The following is a 22,661-nucleotide window of genomic DNA, read 5'->3' on the forward strand; positions in this document are numbered from 1 at the left end:
AGTGCTTCTTTAACCAGTGCCTCCATTAATTTTCCGGGAACAGAAGTTAAACTAACAGGTCTATAATTACTTGTGTCGCCCTTTGATCCTCCTTTGTGAATTGGGGTCACATTTGCACAACTCCAGTCCATGGGGACTTCCCCTGAGTCCAAGGAAGCTCTCATAATTATTATGGCTAAGGGTTTGCTTATTTCCTTTGCTGCCTCCTTTAATATAACTGGATAGATCCCATCCACCCCAGGTGCCTTTCTTGTAGTTATCTTCAACAATTTCTCCTCCACTTTACTCTCAGTTATTACAAGGTTCTCTAGCTTACTGCCAGAGTTGAATACACCTCTGGCATTCCCCTCGCTGAATAACTCCTCATGCGTGAATGTCGATGCAAAATATTCATTTAGTTTGTTAGCTACCTGAGCAGGATCATCAACAGTTGACCCATCGATATCAAGTGGACCAATCTGATTCATCCCCTTCCTTCTAGAGTTTACATAAGTAAAAAACTCTTTGCTGTTTTTCTTTGCGTCCCTTGCCAAAGATTCCTCGTAATCTGCCTTCGCCTGCCTAACCTCCTTTGTAACTTGGTTACAGATCAACTTGTATCTATCATAGGCTTCTCTGTCACGTGTTAATTTGTATGTATCCCATGCATTTCTCTTCTCTGCCATATGTCTCATTAGTTCATCTGACATCCACTTAGGCCTAAACCTTGAACAATATTTCTTAGTTGGTATGTAAAGCCTAGTAGCTTCCAAGATAAGGTCTTTGAATGCTTCCCATTTTGAATTTGCTGTTGGTAACATCATCAGTTGGTCCCACTGTATCGAATTTAAATACTGTCTCAGTCCATCGTAGTCGCCTTTCCGAAAGCAATAACCCTTCCCTTTACCCCTAATGGTAGTTACCTCTTTGAGTAAATTCCACTTCAGCACACTGTTATCACTTCCCCCTAGTGGGTCATTTACCTGCAGATTCTTAATGCATGAAGAATCACTACTGATAATCAAATCAAGAGTATTCTTCCCTCTAGTTGCCTCCTGAACATGCTGATGTAGAAAACAATCATCCAATAAATCCACAAAAGCCTTGCTAGTGTGTGAGTGACCAGTCCCCAAATTCCAGTCAATATCTGGGAAATTAAAATCCCCCATTATAAGACTCTCTGATTTACTGGCCCACTCTATTTCCCTGTACAGTTTCTTATTATACTCATCAGAGTCATTAGGCCTATAGCACACTCCTACTCTCAATTTTGATCTCCCAATGCTTATGTCACACCAAACTGACTCGACACTGCACTGTCCAGCAATGTCGACTGGCTTCACTTCCTTGGATTTTATATATTTCTTAACTAATAGCATAACCCCTCCTCCCTTCCTATCCTGTCTATCCTTTCTGTAGACATTGTACTCCCCAAATTCTAGTTCTGCATTCCTTATATCTGTGTGACACCACGTCTCTGAAATCCCCACAATATCTGCCTTTGATGTTTTGAGCAATACCTCAAATTCATCAAATTTATTTACTAAACTCCTAGCATTGGTGTACACGCAAGTATACATGCGCCTGTTCTTTTTCTTTACTTTACTTGTACCCCAATGATTCCCAGCAGTCTCTGAACTATCCTGCATCTTATTTTCCAGGCTGCGGCTCATTCCAATAGAAGCAGTGCAAGAATCACTTTCACCTCTGCCAGTGGCTACTGTTAATCTATTAGTCCTTGTATCCCCCCAATCTAGCAGTTTTCCGACCCACCTAACACTGCCTCAATAGCATCAGCAAACATTCTTGCACCCTTTCTATTTAAGTGTATCCCATCCCTGTAGAAGCAGTCTCTCCTGTTAACAATTAACAGGAGAGACAATCTGCTATTAAGCAATCTCTCCTCTTACAAATCCAAATAATGGAACAGATCATTCAATGGAACTGTAGAGGTCTTCGCAGTAACATCGATGATATCCATGAATTAATTCACCACTACAGACCTCTTGCAATTTGCTTGCAGGAAACAAATTTGACACCTCATTTCTCAATCAAAATCAAAAATTATTCTATGTTCAGACAAGACAGAGCTGGCACTAACAGTGCTCACGGAGGAGTAGCAGTACTCGTGGATTGAAGCACCCCCTCCAGACCGCATCCATCTACAAACCTCCTTAGAAGCTGTTGCCACTCGTGTTGTAAATGGTATTACACTGACACTGGTTTCAGTCTATCTTCCACCAAAATATCAATATACCATTCAGGAAATCGATGATCTTGGTTTGCAGTTACCATCTCCATTTTGTATACTGGGAGACTTTAATGCCCACTATCCAATATGGGGTTCCCCTATATCAGACAGATGAGGGAAGCTTATTGAAATGTTGATAGACAGGCAGAATTTAACTTTATTAAATACTGGCACTCACATATATCCATCTCCCTACAGGTTCAACTTCTGCAATAGACGTTACCATTTGTTCCCTAATCCTCTTTCCAAGTATAGATTGGGTAACTCTAAGCGATCCATATAGCAGCGACCACTATCCCATAATCTGCAAAATTCAAACATCCTGTTCCTTCCCAACAGAAAATCCAATTAAATGGAAATTTTCAAGAGCTGATTGGACAAAATACAGAACGCACATATCATTTGACAACTACATCAATCTGTCCTGTTCAATCGACAGTGTTACTGAACACATCACAAATCAAATTCTGACAGCCGCATCCGCTGCCATTCCTCAATATCAAGTAAGACATAGACAAAAAACAAATTACTGGTGGAATGAAGACTGCAACCATGCGAAAAAAGAGAAAAACAAAGCGTGGAACCTTTTCCGCAAACACCGAACTACCTCCAATCTTATTAGTTATAAACGTCTTAGAGCAAAAGCTCGTTACATCAGACGTAAAGCGAAAAAAGAAAATTGGATTAAATTCGCCTCGTCAGTAAATAAAAATACCGATATCAGATTAATCTGGAGAAAAATAAAATGTTTAAACAGTAAATTCCCTCCTTTATCCACCCCACTACTGAACTGGAATGGACAGGAGCTTACTACTCCTACAGAAATATCAAATGCACTGGGGACCATATTTTCTCAGTTGTCCTCTTCTATCGCCTATGATTAAACATTTCAAAAACTGAAAATAATTGCAGAGAAATCCAGACTAAATTTCACTGACAATTCCGCTTTACCTTATAATAAACCATTTACCATGCTTGAACTACAACAATCCCTTAACAACTCAAGAAACAGTGCTGCTGGCCCAGATGGGATATATACTATGTAATGCTCCGAAATTTGGATCAAAGATCACTCTCCTTACCGCCCATATTTTTCAATCGAATTTTTTCTGAACATACCTTCCCAAGTTCCTGGCATCATTCTTATGTACTAGCAATTGCAAAGCCCGGTAAAGATCATTCTATTCCACGAAATTACAGACCGATATCCCTTACCAGCTGTCTAAGCAAAACCCTCGAGAAAATGTTACATCGCCGTCTCACTTGGTTCCTGGAGTCCCAAAACTTGATTAACAACAACCAATTTGGATTCTGGAAAAATCGATCTTCATTGGCGCTTCGGCCTCTTAAAAGACCTGCATTCTCTTGGCCTGAGAGGTAATTTACCGTACTTTATCCAAAATTTTCTTCATCAGAGATCCTTTCAAGTTCGTTACCGGGAAACCCTCTCTAAGATCTTTACCCAAGAAGAAAGAATTCCGCAAGGGTCGGTTCTCAGTGCCACTTTATTTGCAATGAGAATGAACCATATAATTGAACTCATTCCAAAAACTGTAGATTCGTACCTTTTCGCAGATGATCTCTCAATATCCTGTCATTCTCAAAACATGCATTATATTGAATGCCAGCTACAAATATCAATTAATCGCATCCTGACATAGATGACACAAAATGGTTATAGACTGTCCAGCCAGAAATCTGCTGCCATTCACTTCTGTACCAGACGCAATATGCATCCTGAACCCGAGCTCCACTTGAACAACCATCCTCTTCCCATAGCTAATAGTATTCGTCTACTAGGATTATTTTTCGACAGAAAGTTAAACTTCCAAAAGCACATTGAATATCTCTGGACAAATTGTCAAAAGAAACTGAACATACTCAGAGTCTTATCAGCGACAACATGGGGAGCAGATCGTTACAGCCTGCTTTACCTATACAGAACCATAATTAGATCATGCCTGGACTATGGGGCACCTGTTTTCAATTCTGCTAGGGGGAGTGTTTTATCTCGCCTCAACTCAATTCAACATTCAGCTCTTAGAACAGCATTAAGTGTGTTCAGAACATCTCCAGTGCAAAGTTTGTATATTGAAGCCCATGAACCTCCTCTAAATATCAGGAGAAAAATGTTGCTGTTGAACTATGCAATCAAGATCCAAAGCCAGGTGACCCATCCTAATTGGTCAATACTTTATAATCCGCTGTATAGAAACAAACCACAGACAGTTCAGCCTGCTGGTATTAGGCTAAAACATCTAGCAGAAGATTGGGATATACATTTCGATAAAATCTTGCAAGATCCTATAGATCCCGATCCTCCATGGTCGGTCATCATGCCATGTTGTGACAATTATTTCCATCAGTGGGGAAAACACTCTCTATCAGAATTTACCATCCAACAGCTACATATTGAACATACTCAACATTATCCTGACTTCGCTAAAATATATACAGATGGATCGAAGTCTGAGAGTGGATCGGGTGCAGCAGTGGTACTCCCTGATAACATCATTTCTCTATCTCTTCCGATAGAGTGCAGTAGCTACACGACTGAATTATATGCTATAAAGCTTGCATTAAAAAATGTCTTCCTAATGTCAATCCAAAAGAGCATAATATATACAGATTCACAAGATTCCGTATTAGCATTGCAAAACAACTCCCCGCCTACTCTGGCGCACTATGATCTCCGTTGTCAATGCGCTAATAAACAACAAAACAACCAACAACCTCGCCTACTCACCCGTTATTAAAGCTCATCAAAACACAGTTGATACGTCTTAGAGAACATCAGCAAAAGGTTATCTTCTGCTGGATCCCAGGCCATACCGGAATACCAGGAAATGAAATTGCAGATGATGCTGCCAAAAATCCATCCAGCTCAGCCACAATGAATTCCATAGTACCGGTCACAGATTATAAAATGAATATACAAAGAATATGTAAAGATCAATGGACTCTTCAGTGGCAAACGCAATTCCATAATAAACTACTCCAAATAAAACCCTTACCAAAATTATGGGCTTCTAGCTCCATAGCAAACAGACAAGAAGAAGTAATTCTAGCCAGAGCCAGAATCAGCCATACTCATTTAACCCATCTGTTTCTTTTATCAGGAAATGATCCTCCTCAGTGTAGTCATTGTCATACACCACTCACAGTCAAACACATACTTCTGGACTGTACTCTATATAATAATGCTCGACTATTGTCTTTCAATTCTCTTTCAAATTTAAAGGAACCGTTGTCACTTAGCCATATCATAGGCGAAAATTCAAATCTCACAGAATTCTTCTCCTTCCTAAAACGAATAGGATTGTATAACCGTTTTTAACTGCTTCTAAATCAACAAACATAGGCAGTATGCACCACTTCCGTAAGTGCAATATGGCCTAAGTAGCCATTGCACTTTAAACCCCAACTACAACAACAACAAATTATTCTATAGGATTGCAGGATTTTTTCACTTCAGTAATTGAAATAAAGTCAAAATTCATACACTTTTATCTACATTTGATTTTGGTCACAGAGAGATTTTCTGCTCTTGCTGAAGACCAAAAGCAGAATATTCAACCCTGTAGCTTGGGCTTATGATAAAATTACATTATCCACATTTGTGCCTAAGTTGCTAATATCTATTTAAATTTAAAAATATATTAATAACTTCTTGGGAAAAGACTGTGGTGCTCGAGTTTAATTAATTAAAAAACAATGAAAATAACGAGAAAATAATTTAGATGAGAAACTGGGAAGGCCATATGTTGTGGGCAAATCCTCTTGCTCTTCATTGCAGTGAAATACCATTCACCCCTAAACTGTTTTGAAAGGGAGGGAGGGAGAGAGAGAGAGAGAGAGAGAGGGAGGGAGGGAGGGAGGGAGGGAAGGAAGGAAGGAAGGAAGGAAGGAAGGAAGAGGAGATAGCCATGGACAGTTTGGGTATGATGAGCTGGGTATCTTTTCTAAATGCTAAGTAACATGGAGATATGGTCATGTTTATGTCATGCTCCATCGCATGCCTGTGCATGCCATGTGAAACTGGGAAGTTATGGCCAGAACTGTTCCTATGTGATTATATGTGACAAACCTGTTACAGGGTGGTGGGATGATGACTCTCTCTCTCTCCCTGTTGTTGTATTTTGGGCTGGCTGTGGTCTAGTGGTTAGTATGCAAAGCCACACTAAAGAGGTTGTGGGTTCGTGGTATTTCACTGCAAAAAAAATGCATGACCCATTGTGACTATGACACTGAAAATCAAATCCAGTTGCTATTAATAATTCAGTATTATGCAGTCATAATGAATTTGTAAACTCTTCTAGCCTCATCTGTTTAGAGAATAAATGGAAATTTATTTATTGGCATGAGTACCTCTTGGGCTAAATTATGCTTATTCATGCAATTTTTTGTGGCACAGAAAAGGTACTATGTTTCTTTAGATATTATAAGGGTTAGAGATGATAATATAGCTGTATGTACTTCAACTAGTGGAACTTGGAACTGTTCATCAAAATTTGCATCTTTTGCAGAGCTGTGACAGATTTTAAGGCTACTACAAGCTTTACAGAGGCCTAAAAGTAGCTTTCTATGTTTTTTTGACTTTTGAGAACAGTGAATGAGCAGCATTTGACCATTGTTTTGATTTCATATACTGTGAAATTCAAAAAAAATTAAACAGTTCAAGTCCTTTCTTGATGAGGACTTTCTCCTATAAGTAAATAGAGGTATGTTGGATGTGAGCAACTGATATAAAATCTCATCAGAGCCACTTTTCTCTTCTTTTATCTGGAGTTATTAATCCATTGCTGTGGTTAATGCTTGATTTGTAACAGTTTACACACTCTAATCTGTGAATCAATAACAGAACTGTAACTTAAAATATTAGCCTTTATTCAAAATAAATTTAATGTATACCGTACTGTAATGGTTGCAAATTAAAATATTATAAAGAATATATAAAAATATATAATGAGAATAGGGCATAAGATAAAAACTATAAAATAAAATGTACAATAAAACTATGTACAATTAAAATTTGGAAATATACAATATTAAAAACTTAAAAGACATAAGTTAAGCATAACATGCCAAATTGTGTTTTGACTGATAGCAGAATTGTTACTTGATTCTCCCTTGAATTATGGCCCTCTTTGCTTCTCCTCTTTGTCATGTATTTGTCGAGCTGTCACTAGCTGATGGCAAGTCATTCCTTTGTGCAGATGTCAGGAATACAGTGGCCTGAATTTCAAAACTTCACATGCTGTTGGGCATGATTGAGGAAGTGAGTTGATGCCACAGAGCAAATTCAGTTTGGCAGCTTGTAGATCCAGGTATCTGATGCTCTGGGGGATTGTTCTCCTGTATCCATTTCTGAATTCAGGAGAACATTTCCCAGAAATAGATCAGCTGATACAGAATGCTTTGGTTCTACAAGAAGTAGCCTTAACTTAATCATGATTAAGGAAACATTCTGTAAGAAAGACAGATGGCATAAAATGAGAGTATGTCTTCCAGAATGTTACTAGTGGGTGCATTGAAATATACATAGGGACCAGTGACTTAAAACTCAAATGAACTGATAAATTAGTTATGAAATATGAGGCCACATTGAAAAAATGTTGCAAGGTAGAAAAATAATTTCATTGTGTCTGCAATTCTGCCCAGACGTGACAAGGAATTTTATGATGAAAGTCTTTTGGATTAAGTCTTGTGGCTTTTGGGGGAAATTGTTTTCAGCATGGCCAGCTTATATGGTAGATGGAATTTATTCTGTAAATATAGTATTCACTTTAACAGAGGAGATACAAGGGTTTTTGTTAATTTCTTGAGGAGACATTAAGGTTTTGGGAAAAATGGTAATCTGAGGAAAGGAAATTAGGAAAGTCAGCACACAATAAATTCAAGTCAGTGGTATGGGAGAAAATTACACTTGCACTCTGAGAGTGCTTTTTGTGACCTTTAATTTTCCTAAACATTTAAAAGAAAACTACAGGAATATTTCACATAGCATGGTTTTGAACAGCGCGGTTTACAAATTGAAAAAAATTAACTGCGTTATGCACCAATACATTTGATATGTATGTATGTATTATAATGCCAGCACGTAGGCAAATGCATAATGGTTCAAGGTCACGCTGACTGTTGTCACAACTCCCATTATATACAAACTCTGCTAGAATTCATACATTAGTAAACATTCTAGATTCTGAGCGGTGAGGTCGTTGGCTGTGCGTAAGTTGTACAAATATTTTTCGCTGTGTATTTTTATTAAAGATTATTTTTTAAAAACATTACACCTTTATACGCAAATATGAGTGGGAAGAAGAAATGTAATGGTGCTGAGTGTTCTTCTAAACGTAAATAGTTGACACTAGATGATAAACTAGAAATTATAAAACAATATGAAAATGGTGCATCATATGCTAAGATAGCATGGGACAAGAATATGAACGAATCATCAGTACGAACACTTCTAAAGAATAAAGATAAAATAAAAGAACATGGAATGGCAACAGCATCGTATATGTCAAAAATTATTGTTAAAAATCGTAGCTCTAAAATGGATAATATGGAATGTCTGTTAATGTTATGGATTGACGACTGTAACCAGAAAAGAATTCCTTTAAGTCAGATGATGATTCAAGCTAAAGCAAGCAGCCTCTATTCACTACTAACAAAAGAAAATGGCAAGGAAGAGGAAAGCTTTTGTGCAAGCTGTGGTTGGCTTTACAGATTTAAAAAACATATGGGCTCCATAATGTTCGACTTAGTGGTGAGAGTGCCAGTGCTGACAATGAAGAAGCTGCAAGATTTTATGATGATCTAAAAACACTGATTGAAGATAATGGTTACAAGGATGAACAAATTTTCAACTTGGATGAAACAGGATTATTTTGGAAGAAGATGCTGTCATGCACTTATTTGGCAGAAAAAGAATCAACTCAACCAGGATATAAAGCCGCCAAAGATCGATTAATCCTTTTACTAGGTGGAAACGCATCTGGCGACTTTAAGTTAAAGCCTAAGCTGATATATTAATCAGAAAATCCAAGGGCTCTAAAAACCTTTTCAAAAAATACTCTTCCTGTTATATGGCGGTCAAATAGGAAAGCCTGGGTAACGAAACAGCTCTTTGAAGATTGATTTGTAAATTATTTTTGCCCTGCTGTTAAACGTTATTGCAAAGACAATAATATGGACTTTAAAATTCTGTTACTATTAGACAATGTGCTAGGTCATCCTACTTATCTTACGGACCTGAACAGAAATGTCAATGTTATTTTTCTGCCACAGAATACAACTTCTTTGTTACAACCAATGGATCAGGGCATCATTGCCACATTTAAGGCTTTTTATTTGAGACATACCTTTGGGCAAGCCATTAATGTAACAATGGGAGAAAATGCCATATCTTTATGTGAATTTTGGAAACGTTACAATATCCGAAATGCCATTGAAAACATATGTGAACCATGGCTTGAAGTAACTGCGAACAACATGAGAGCTGTTTGGAAAAATCTTTTACCGAATTGCGCCAATGTTAATTGTAACAGTTTCGAATCTCAAATCAAAATAGTTTCTGAAAACATTGTGCAGCTTCGGAAAGATCATCTTGGATTGTGACAGTGTGCATCAATGCATTGAATCTCGTTCCGATGACCTCGCTGATGAAACACTTCTGGAAATGGAGTAGCAACGCTTATAGGAAAAAGAAAAAATCAAGAAGAAGAAGAAGAAAATGTTACATCCATGAAAGATTTCACAATTGATGAATCATCAACATTGATTGCTAAAGTAGATGGAGTTTGTGAATTGATAATGACAGCAGATCCAAACATCGAACGAGGTATGAAAGTAAAGCAGGCTTTGCAAAATGACATTCGATGTTATAAAGAGATGTATGCAGATAAAAAGAAGAAAAAAAACTGTGCAAACTAAGCTGATTAGTTATTTTTCAAAATAAAAATACACTACATACTTCACATATTCTTTTGGTATGTACATACTGCAAAAAAATCATTTGTACTCTACTTACTAGTATTTTTCATTTTTATCATTTTAGTTCCTTTTTTTGCAAGAACTTCGTGTGCATCAATTTATAGTAAACAAACACCGATATATTTTTGCAACTCGACCCATATAATCAAATTGTCAGAATGCATACTAATAATACCTCAATCAGCACGTTTTTTTTTTTTTTTTTTTTTTGGCATAAATTAACTGCGCTATGCGAGGTATTCCTGTAATAGATTCAGAATCCCCCAACAGTCTCAGACTACATGGAAAAAACACTTAAACAACTGTAAAGGCAGGAGCGGATTAAGGGCGGTTGAGGCCCTGGGCGCAGAAGAAAATATTGGGCCCCTTAAAAAAAAGAGAGAGACAGGGAAAATAAAAATACATGTTAACCATTTTTTTAAATAAGTAAAAAATATTATGTACTATTAATGTTTTATTTCCAATAAAATTTGAATATAATATATGTATAATATAATTAATAATAGCATAATAATAACCACAAAGTTTTGAACTAATAGTTGAACATATTAGTTTAACTATTAGTTGAACTAATATGTTCAACTAATTTGTTGGGGTTTTGAGTGGGCCCTTCAGAAGTCGGGGCCCAGGGCGCACGCCCGGTGCGCCCGCTGTTAAATCCGCCTCTGTGTAAAGGGTATATCAGGATTGTAAAAGCAGTAAAGTACAAAACTTAATTTGCCTGTACAGTAATGCCTGGGGTATTATAAACAAATGAAATGAATTTGGGCCTTTCATCAAGTCATCTAATATTAATATACGTTAGGCGTACTGCGATATGGTGCCACTTAGAGATGAGCTCCCTTCTTCAAATTTTATTTTTTAAGGACAAGTTGGCAGTTTTCTTTAATATATTCAGTTCTAAACTATGCTATCAATATTTGGACCAGAGCCAACACAGCATAATAATAATTTTTTGAACATAATATTTAAGTACTTATGCCTAAGCAAATTTGGAATAATCCTAATTTAAGAAACCAATTATTTTCCCAAGTTTAAACCTATGTACCCTTCTCAAAATTTTAAATTAAATTTAATCCTTAATAATAAAGATTGTATGCTTTCTACAGTTAATAAACCCATTCCCATAACTCTTATAGAGCACAGGAGCTCTTTGTGCTCTACAAGAGTTTGGTTTGGTTTTTATTGGCGCATTAGCAACTAAGACTATAATGCGCTCTACAAGAGTACAAAGGGCTCCTGTGTTAGATCATCTCACACCTATGAACAAATATGATTTTACAAAGACCTATATTATTAATACTATATTAAGCAAATTGAATTTTAAGATTAAAAATGCTTATTGCTTATTTCTTTTAGAAAGCTCAAAATTTTAATAAGAAAGTATTATCCAAAATGAACTTATAGAATGGTAATTTCTTTTTTCTTTTTTTCTATTTTGTCTGTGTAAGATAAAATCAAGAGGTTTATTCCTCCCCCCCTCCTTTATCTTGTATAATGTGTTTATTTCAATTTACTTGAACAATTAAAATGTTGATAAGGAGCTAACTACTCCTTTTGTATATTCTTTGGTTTATAAAAATTTATTATTTGAATATGTATTATATTGAATTATTATTATTGTGTGCTGTGTGAACACATTTGTGTACACATGTTATTTATTTATATAGTTTTATTATCTTTTTCAGCATGATGCTGTATTAGCAGCATTACTGAATGCATTGGGTGTGTTTAATTATCTGCAACCTCCATATTGTGCTACACTTATTCTGGAACTTCATGAAGGTGTTAATAAGACATATTCCATACGTATGCTCTATTTAAATGCTAGTTCTCCTCACCTTGAACCAGATCAAACACCATATTTGCTTATTCTCCCTTTCTGTGAAGAATATTGCCCTGTTAATAAATTTATTTATATTTATCAGCATATTGTTCCAGAGGATTGGGCTTGGGAATGTGGAAGACCTGAAAGAAGATTTCCAGTTGGAGGTAAGACAACCTTTTATTATTGTTATAACTTTTTGTCCTTATGGGATTTTTTTCCACCCCTGTGATGGGTACTGGTACCTAGTGCAGGTGATTGGTTGTGTCTGTTTACTATTATTATTATTACTGTTAATCGGGTAACTCTCCAACTATCCTACACGTGTTTGGGATCACAACTTTCTGGAGTTCCATGTGAGTATTCTCTGGGAGGCCTATTGCAATGAGCTCTTTAGGATGCTCTTTGGCACCATGCCAGAGGTTGACACAATAATTGGAATAGTCATTACTTGTTTCATATGCCACATTTTTTTGACTTCCTGTCTTAGGTCTGTGTATTTCCTGATCTTTTCCTTATAGGTTTTCTGGAAGTTGCTGTGTTGGGCACCACTATGTCAGCCAGGTATGTAGCCATTTCCTTTGTGTCGATGAGGATTATGTCTAGTCTATAGTGCAGGATCATCTTGTCCATTATTATGGTGCATTCCCAGTTTAGTTTGTGAGTGGGGTCTCTAGTATGGCCTAGGGTTTGTACTTGTAATATGGTACACTTTCTTTGATCAACTGGTATTTTTGCTTTAGATTCTGATGTATTATCCTGGCAACCTGGTTATGTCTATGAGTGTACTCTATCTGGGTGATTACCTTGCATCCCACAGTGATAGTGCTGCTTTGTTTCTGGAGCCAGGTGACATCATTGACGTGTCATCTGTCACTCCAGGGTCCTCGGCAATGTATTGCCTGTAGTTCTTGGTGTTGATTATGTGGTCTTGGATGGCAAACATGGATCGTTCAATCTCAGGGAAGAGCCTCCCACTTGTGAGCCATGCATTCGAAGTCATCTTATCAATGTAGTCTTGATGGACGTCATTTTAGCGTTTGCCATGGAATGCCTGCCTTCTTTTCCCATCTTTCTGTCTTTGTTTCTTCTGTCTGTGTAAGTGAGGTCTCATTGTTGAGGTTGAGCAGTGTGTGCTGTTTGTTTATCTTCCTTATGGCTTAGTAGATTGGTGCTGTGTTTTCCTGGAAGTAATTCCTCAAGTAATCACCTTCTTCTGTTGTTCAGTGAAATCTGTCAAACTTCCCTCCCGGGCTATAGTCAGGACTCAATTGCTGACTTCGGATGGTGTTGGCAGCTCTTTGTCATCATTATCCTGACCACTGTCATAATCTCATTCTTATCTTCTTCATCTCAGTGTTGGTCCAATCTGTGATCCTGAAGTTAGTACTGGGACTGCATCGGTGTTTATGGCTCTGACCATGTTCCCACCATTCAGTTTTGATTTGAGTTTCTAAGCAGCATAGTTTTTTCTTGACTCAAAAGTAGACAAATATTATAAGAATAAACTTGACTTTGAAATATCACTGTAATATATGAGAACTGTACATGTCCAAAGGAAAAAACAAATTTTTGCAGTTGAATCTTCATGTTGAATATTATTTTATTTATTTTTATTTTACATTAATTTCTATGCATATATTAGTATAAGCCGAATGCATGATCAGTAGTGTGTCTGGAAGATTGAAGGATTTGTTCCTATTATGTAACAAAATCAACAATAGACCAATTAACTTAAATGAAAGAAAATTAAAGTATTGCTGATATAATTTATTTGCTGTAGGAGGTGTTATGCTATTGTTATTGATGCTGTTCAAATACATTGTTAGAGTAGTTTGCCAAACTTTGTAATTGGTGCCTTGTCACTTTACTGGGGGAGTGTGGGAGCAACTTTAGGATTTCACATATAAATAAACTGATATTCAAGTATGTTTAGTAAAAATCTGTGTAAGTGCACTTGCCTGTGATCTGTTCTGTTAGGTCAATGCACCCAGTCACTCTTAGTATTAAGATATGCATCCTGTTATTTCCAAGTTTGGAATACCTTCCTCATAGAATCTCTCACTTCTGATGAAATCAATTACAGATAGTCTGCAGTAAGTCAGCATCAGACTGGAATTAGCACCTTTTCACCTCATTTTTCAAAGAGGCCCAAAGTTATGGAAATTGCATGGGAGATATACAAAGTGTGGGGCTCTGATTCTTTCTGATACATTTCACATAACATTAATACTTGAATAGATTCACTACACATGGATGATTGGTATATTCTGAATTGAGTGTTAGCATTCAGAAAATTGTTGCTTGATAACAGTTCTCTGCAAAAAAACCTGTATAAAAAAGATATTTCTTTTGCTTAGACAGTAATCTAATTTTATATACTGCAGTTTATGACTTCCTACAAGTCTCAGGAGTTTCAAAAAGGATCAGAGCAACAGGTAAAAATGCTAACAGGTTCAACCAGTCTCTGTCATTATGTGTACTTTATGTACAAAAATAAAGTTGTACTGAACAACTTTATTTTTGTTGAGGCTAGAGGAATTCGTAATGACTTCTTCAATCAGGACTGTAGTTTTCAGATCTCAGGGGGTGGGGTATGATCTCCTACATATTTTTGTGAGCTGATCTGCACAGCCAATACACACACTTATCACTTATGTCTTTAGACACCAATATGCTATATAAATAATAATAATTATTTCTCATAAATATAAATATCCTACAAATAATAATGTCTTTTTTTTTTTTTTTTGTTTTGATAAGGTGCAAGGAATTTGTAGAAAAAGTTTTGTACAATGAGTGATTACAACATTTTTCCCAATCAGATTTTTTGATATGATGGGGAGTTCAAAATATGTGTATATGTTAATTACCATAATTTTTTATATTAGGCAGCTAAAAATCCTCATATTCAAATTTTTAAAAAAGTTTAACCCTGAGATTATGTGGAGAGGTATACATCTAAGGGAGTGCAGATCTTTTTTTCCTCAATGGTACAGTTACCACAGAACATAGTTGTTATATACAGTGTCTCAAATATATGGAGGCCACAGTTAAGAAAAAAAAAAATAGGAAAAAAAAAAGAAAGAAAGAAGACAAGTAGATTCTTGAGAAGTTCCAAAGATGGACAATGTGACTAGTATGGTTGTAGCAGTGTGTCTAGAAGATCTTTGGAATCATAAAAGGATTAATAAAGTATAACAATACTAATTTCAAAATATACATACATACGTGTGTGTAGTAGAAAAACAATAACGATAGTAATGTAAAGAATACTTGATGTTTAAGGATAGACGAATTCTATATAATCCAGAAAAGTTTTGATAATAAATGACATGAAGCTTTCAGGGTTAAATGGGCCCCTTCATTGGAAAATTCTAACAGGATAAAGACGTTAGAGACAAAATTTTAATAGATACAGGGTTGTGTGCGCAGTGATGCTTACATGGACATGGGATTAAACATTCAACTACTAGATTGCTGCTCATTGTTGTTACGTGGACATGTGTGGATTTGCTGCCAGCGTTTATCCAGTTTCAAGATAGGGCATAGCCTTGTGCCCTTGCAACGATTCATAGTTCTTGAATTGCATGAAATGTTAAGCGACTCTAGCCAGAGGTGGTGGCGAAAGTGCTGAGATTGGTCAATCACTTCGTGATCACGCTTGGGGTTAAGGTCATTGTGGGTCGTCCAGGATTGGTCAGTCTCACCAAGGCGAATTGACCTGTTGACGCGAATTGACACCTTCAAGGCGGTCTTGAAGGCATCTCGAGCTCTCTCCTGTGTAGCAGCTGTTGCAATCTTTGCAAGTTACACAGTATACCACACCTCTACACAAAAGAGGGGCGACCAGAGCCTTCACGCTAGAAACCAGAGAATGCAAGCTCCTACCAGGTAGTTGCACATTTTATGCGGTATTCCCAGAGGATATTTGAAATCTGGCCTGACATGCCTGGATAGTAGGGAATGTAGGCGGTAGGCATATTGTCATGTGTCGATGACAGTCTCAGGTGGATCAGGAGCTCTTGCCCTTGCAATAAGCACTTGTCTAATATGTGGGTTGGATAGCCATAATTGACCAGGTCCATTCTCACTCTGGAAATCTCAGTGCGCCTAGCTTCATCTGAGCTGGAATGGTTCCAAGCAGGCGGTGCTGTTGAGATGGCTAGGGGCCATCTCAACAGCACTTAGGGGCGTGGTCCAATTTGTAGTTGGTAAACTGCCCACACCACATTGGCTTACAGCATACGGTATACCAAGGTTTCCAGGTGTGGGCCCACGTGTTTTACCAGGACATCTAAGAATGGAAGGGACCCATCCACTTCTAACTCTAAAGTGAACTGGATGAACACTGACAACAAATTGAAGTACTCCAGTAACATTGCTTCAGAACCACTTGGAATGATGGTGAAGATGTCACCGACGTATCTGCACCATGTTGTAATAAGCACAGGTGGGTTCAGGAATATGTTCTTCTAATTCCTTCATGGCAATGTTGGCCATGATGGAGCTAACAGGAGCACTCATATGGCAGTACCTTGCACCTGCTTGTATAAGGAATCCCTGAAGATAAAGACACTGCCTGATAAGCATAGGTTGAGGGCGGTACAGATGTCCTCTGTGGATAGTGATGTTCTGCTTGGTAGATTTGAGTCATTCTCCAGAAGCCTCTTGGTGCATTTTATGGCCTCTTGGACTGGAATCGATGTAAACAGGGACATAACATTGAATGTCGCCATAATCTCACTGTCTTTGAGATGTTTTTCACTCTTTTCTGCATCACCAACTGTTACAGATTTATGACTGTAATTTTTGAATTTTTGAAGTAGTGGGCAGAAAAATGCAGCTTTTGATTTGGTCCACAAGAAAATGTGTATAGTAGTGGGGTTAGATCTTTTGACATTCTGGCTTGTAATATTGGTTCTGTCCATCTCCCAATCAAACTTTTGTCAGGTAATATGAAATTGTTTCTGCAAATTGTTCTTGTTAAAAATGGTTACTCTTCTTGATAGATACTAGATGGAACAAGTTTATTAGCAATGTTGCAAAAACGTAACTGATTTGGTCCCAGAAAATCAAACAATACATTGTTATCTTCTCTGTGTTTGTTGATATTTTCTTTTAGAATTAATAGTAGCAAATTCTCTCTCACTCTCTCGGGGTAATTCAGAAATTTTTTTTTTTTTTTTTTTTTGGCTGGTGCAGTATAAGCCTCAGGCTTTCTTGCACCATATGACTAATAATAATAATAAATAATAAATGATTCAAGAAAGTTAGCTTATACAGCATCAGTAAAAAAAAAATAAATAAATAATAATAATTTCACCTATCCATCCCCTCCAATAGTTTGTCTAGTTGTTTCTTGAATTTATTCAAACTATCCGCTTCCACAACAACATCTGGAAGCTTGTTCCAGCAGTCAACCACCTGTTGGCTGCAGTCAAACTTCTGCACATCTATTCTGCAACTGTCCTTCCTCAATTTGAATTTATGTCCAATCATGTGCATAGGCTGAGCAAGAGGAAGAATCCCATCTTCATTGAGTTTCCTTAAGCCTTAAACATCTCAGTCAAATCACATTGCAGGTGCTAGTCTCCAGATGTTGCAATTTGCAACTGAAGCCTTTCTTGGTAAGAATATCCCTTTGTTCCCCTCAGCAGTCTTATTGCCCTTTTCTTTACCCATTTCAACAACTGCACATCTTCCTAAAATGAGGCCTCCTCACCTGTATACAGTACTCAAGATGTGGCCTGACTATTGCATTATAAAATGGGATAATTAACTCCTTATTCATGCTAGAAAAATTCCTGTATATCATTGACCAAACCCAATGAGCTGTCCTGGCAGCTTTTTTACATTACTCAGAGAACTTCATATCTCCTGGACAATTACCCCAAGGTTCTTTTCATTTTCCACTATCTTAAGTATAGTACCACACAGTTGGTAAGTTACTGTGAGATTATTGCTACCTTTCAGTTATGCAGTACCTTCATTTGTCAATGTAAAACTTCAATTGCCATTTCTCAGCCCATTTGCCTAATTTTTCTAAATCTTGTTGCAGCAGCACACCTCCATTACTGTCATTAACCATCCTGCCAATCTTTATATTATCTGAAAACTTAGGCATTAAGATTAGCATTAGCATACAATACAAGAAAGCAAGGTTATCAAAAAAAAGTTCCAGTTCAGCCTTAAATTTATTTAAGCTATCAACTTCCATAACAAGAGATTGAAGTCTGTTCCAGCAATCAACTACCTGCTGACTAAAGGAAAATTGCTGCACATCTATTCAACAACTGGCTTTGCTCAGTTTGAATCTATTCCCCCTCAGGTTCTTAATCTGAGCAAGAGGAAGGATCCCATCAGCATTGAGCTTGCTCAACCCATTCAAGGCCTTATACACCTTAATCAGATCACCTCGCATGCACCTAGTCTCCAGGTACTGAATTCCCGAACTATGAAATATGCGAACTATGGAAGCAAGGGAAAAAAATACAGAAATATAAAGTGGAGAACAAAGTCACTTATTCAGAGGTGAGAAGAGAAATAATCAAAATGGAGCCAAAGGAAACATATGCCACAGCTGCTAAACAGGTCCAATCAGTAAGTATCCAAACAGATGTTACAGTTCCTCCTAATACATCTATCGTGAATTGGGCGCGATCCATACTCACTTTTTCCAAACAGTGTCAACAAACAACTGAACAAGCCGGCAATACTCCAATCTCCATTCCAGCTGATGCATCTTCAACTGATGATCCATCCAGATGATGCATCCAGATGATGCATCTTCAACCAAAAGCTACAGAAACCCCAATGGTGCATCCATGGATTTCAATGGAAATGGATATTGATCAGCAGAATAATTCAGATGATGGAATTTTAGAACTTCACGCAACTGATGAGATGGACATGACACGTCCTTTCTTTCCTAAGAAAGCCAAAGTAAAAATAAAGAGGTATAACCAAAAAACAGTCTAAAACAACTAACAAGAATGCATAATGGAAAGAATTCTTCAGTGGAATTGTAGAGGCTTTCGTAATGCAAAAGATGACTTGCATGATCTCGTCAACCACTGTGAGCCAGCATGTATATCCCTACAAGAAACCTATATAAATCCACAAATGTGTCCTACCATTAAAAATTATACCATGTTCAGAAGAGATAGGAGTATCGACGTGGCGGTTCTTGTTAGAAATAATATTCCATCTAAACCTGTTGCTCTTCAGACTCCTTTTGAGGTAGTGGCAATGCGTGCAGAAATTGGCATGACTATTACAATAACATCTATATATATTCCTCCAAATTCCTCATTCTCCTCAGAAAATCTAATAGGCCAGCTACCACCTCCTTTCTATTTGCTCGGAGACTTCAATGCTCATCATTCGCTGTGGGGATCTCCAACAATCGACAAAAGAGGTAAACTAATAGAAACTCTTCTCGATGTGTGTCAACTTACCCTTTTGAACACTGGTGAGCCTACCTATATTCATTTTTATACAGGATCCATGAGTGCAATAGACCTTTCAGTCTGCTCTCCCTCCATATGTACTAATGCGGAGTGGTCTGTTCTTGAAAATCCACTAAATAGTGATCATCTACCAATTCTCTGCAAACACGGGTAAACTCCCCTTTGCCGGGTCGCTCCAAATGGAAATTTCATAGGGCACACTGGAATGAATACGATTCAAATGTTCAGTTAGATGATGAAATAATTCAACTGCAGCCCATAGATTATGTCACACAACATATAACTAAACAAATATTACAAGCTGCCAACTCTACAATACCGAAGTCCTTGCCTGGGAAACGCAAATGCAATAATTACTGGTGGAATCTGGATTGTACATACGCTAAACAGGAAAAAATAGGGCTTGGAGTTTGTTCTGCAGATTCCCCACAACCAGTAACCTAATTAGTTTAAAAGAATGAAAGCCAAGTTCCGCCAAATAAGAAGGAAAACAAAAAAATAAGCATGGATTAGCTTTTCCTTTAGTATAAACAAGGACACAGATATCAGACTCATCTGGAAGAAAATACAAACACTTGATGGCAAATATGTCCAGTCCCCGGCTTCAATATTAAACTGGAAAGGAAAGGAGTTGTCCTCTCCGGCAGAAATTGCAAATGCCTTAGCCAAATCATTTGCCAGTATATCAGGCGTATCCACCACCCAATCTTTCAGCAAATTAAAGAATCATCAGAGCAGCATAAGATCAATTTCTCTACTAGAGTTTCACACCCATTTACATTAACAGAACTTTTAGGGGCACTCAATAAAACATCTAGTAGTGCTGCTGGTCCAGATGGGATCTACTACGTCATGATAAGGCAACTAAACAACATAACAAAAAGGGCATTGTTAAAATATTACAATCGAATATTTCTAAAAAATACTTACGCAAACTCCTGGCGTCATTCAATTATACTTGCCTTTCCAAAGCCAGGAAAGGATCACAGCTTTGCTAATTACAGCTTTGCATAATTGGCCTGTAATTATGCTAATTTGCATAATTACAGGCCAATTTCACTGACCAGCTGTTTAGGCAAAGTCCTGGAAAAAATGGTTCACGGGCGGCTAACGTGGTTCCTGGAAACTAACAACTTGCTAAATAGCAATCAGTACGGGTTTCGAAAGAACCGGTCCACGTTAGATGTAATGATAAAAGCAGAAGCAAACATCCGAAATGCCTTCATAAGGGGACAACATCTGGTCATGATCAATCTCGATATTGAAAAAGCCTTTGATAACACCTGGTGATATGGTGTACTTCAAGATCTTCATTCTTTTGGCTTGAGAGGTCATTTACCCCACGTTATACAAAACTTCCTATGCCACAGAACATTTCAGGTTAGATACATGAACAATTTATACAAATCATTTGAACAAGAGGAGGGTGTTCCTCAGGGGTCCATTATTAGTCCGACATTATTTTCAATAAGAATTACAAACACGACACAGGATGTACCGAATACAGTAGAATCGTATATGTTCGCTAATGACCTCATTGTTTCTTGTCAATCCCAAACCATGAACACCATTGAAAGACAACTTTAAATTTCCATCACTAAAATCAAATCATGGGCATTGCGGAATGGCTATTCCCTATCAGAAAAGAAATCTGGTGCAGTTCATTTTTGTAAAAAACGCAAACTTCTCCCGGATCCAGAAATATTTTTAAAAAACAACCTGATTCCTGTCACTAACAATTTTTGTCTGTCGGGGTTATATTTAGATAATAAACTTAATTTTGCTTCCCATATTGCTTTCCTTCGAACTACATATCTTAAAAAACTGAACATCCTAAGAGCAGTCTCTGCTAAGTCCTCGGGTGCTGACAGAAGCTCTCTCCTTCATCTCTATAGAGCTTTAATAAAATCACGCTTAGATTATGGATCACCTGTCTATGACTCCGCCAGGAAAAGTTCACTATTACGTATGAACACCATACAGCATAGTGCTCTTAGGATAGCTGTAGGAACCTTCAGAACATCTCTGGTCCACAGCCTGTATATTGAGGCAAATGAACCCCCTTTGCATCTCAGGAGGTACAATCAAACAGGTACAGGCAGTACCTGTTTGATTCTCAATATGCTGAATTATATCAATAAGCCTAATGAAAACCGCCCCGCAGAGATTCGACTGCAAGAATTCATGATCAGTTGGGATATTAAATTTCACAACATGTGCTACTCCTGAAACTCCCTGGACTGAATTCTCACCTCTCTGCGACAATTTCTTTTTAAGATGGGGAAAATCCTCTCTGGCAAATATCAACTATCAACAGCTCCATAAAACTCATTTGTTGGAAAACTCAGATAAAGTACCTATCTATACTGATGACTCCAAAACAGATGCAGCCGTTGGTGCTGCAGCAGTTTCTTCCACCTTCTCAGTTGCTGCATCTCTTCCTACGGAATGCAGTATCTATACTGCAGAATTATTTGCAATTAAACTAGCTCTAGATAGAATACACACCAGCCGTATAAAGCAATCTCTGATATACACAGACTCCTTAAGCACAATCACTGCCATTCAAACTACCATGTCGCCCTCTCATCCGATTCTTAAAGAGATACGGTCTAAGTTATTTTACTGTCAAAAAGCCAACCAGAAGGTTACCTTCTGCTGGATACCTGGTCATGTAGACATTTCAGGTAATGAACAAGCGGACGCCACCACTATACACCCTGACTCAGGCTCTTCCAGGCAACAAAAAGTGCCCTACACTGACTACAAATCCATCATTGAAACATCATGTAGGAAGCAATGGTCTGACCTCTGGAAAGCTCAAATAAATAATAAACTGCTGCAGATAAAAAAAAAAAAAAAAAAAAAAAGAGCCAAAACTGTGGACATCTAGTATCAGGAAAAGCAGGCGACAAGAAGTAATTCTGGCAAGGCTCCACATCGGTCATTCACATCCAACTCATCTGTATTTGCTTATGGGAGAGAACCCTCCTCAGTGTTTCTTTTGCCAGTCGCAGTTGACAATAAATCATATTCTCATTGAATGTCCCCAACTTTCAACTACCAGAAAATCAAACTTTACCTCCCTGTTCCACTTGAAGGAACCGATAACCTTATTGCAGATTCTTGGCAATGACGC

The 22,661-nt window shown here is 37.5% G+C and overlaps 1 protein-coding gene across 1 annotated transcript in view; it reads left to right on the plus strand.

Moving 5' to 3' along the window:
- Positions 1-22,661, plus strand: part of LOC150079447 (prostatic acid phosphatase-like) — a 193,373-nt gene that overhangs the window by 151,418 nt on the left and 19,294 nt on the right. Inside the window, exon 9 of the mRNA XM_090383075.1 lies at positions 11,914-12,217. Within this exon, the coding sequence (XP_090239201.1) occupies positions 11,914-12,217 (304 nt within the window). The remainder of the gene's footprint in view (positions 1-11,913; positions 12,218-22,661) is intronic.

The sequence above is a fragment of the Mastigoproctus giganteus genome, chromosome 10, assembly GCF_048544385.1.
Source record: "Mastigoproctus giganteus isolate SK-2022 chromosome 10, ASM4854438v1, whole genome shotgun sequence".
NCBI classification, from domain to species: domain Eukaryota; kingdom Metazoa; phylum Arthropoda; class Arachnida; order Uropygi; family Thelyphonidae; genus Mastigoproctus; species Mastigoproctus giganteus.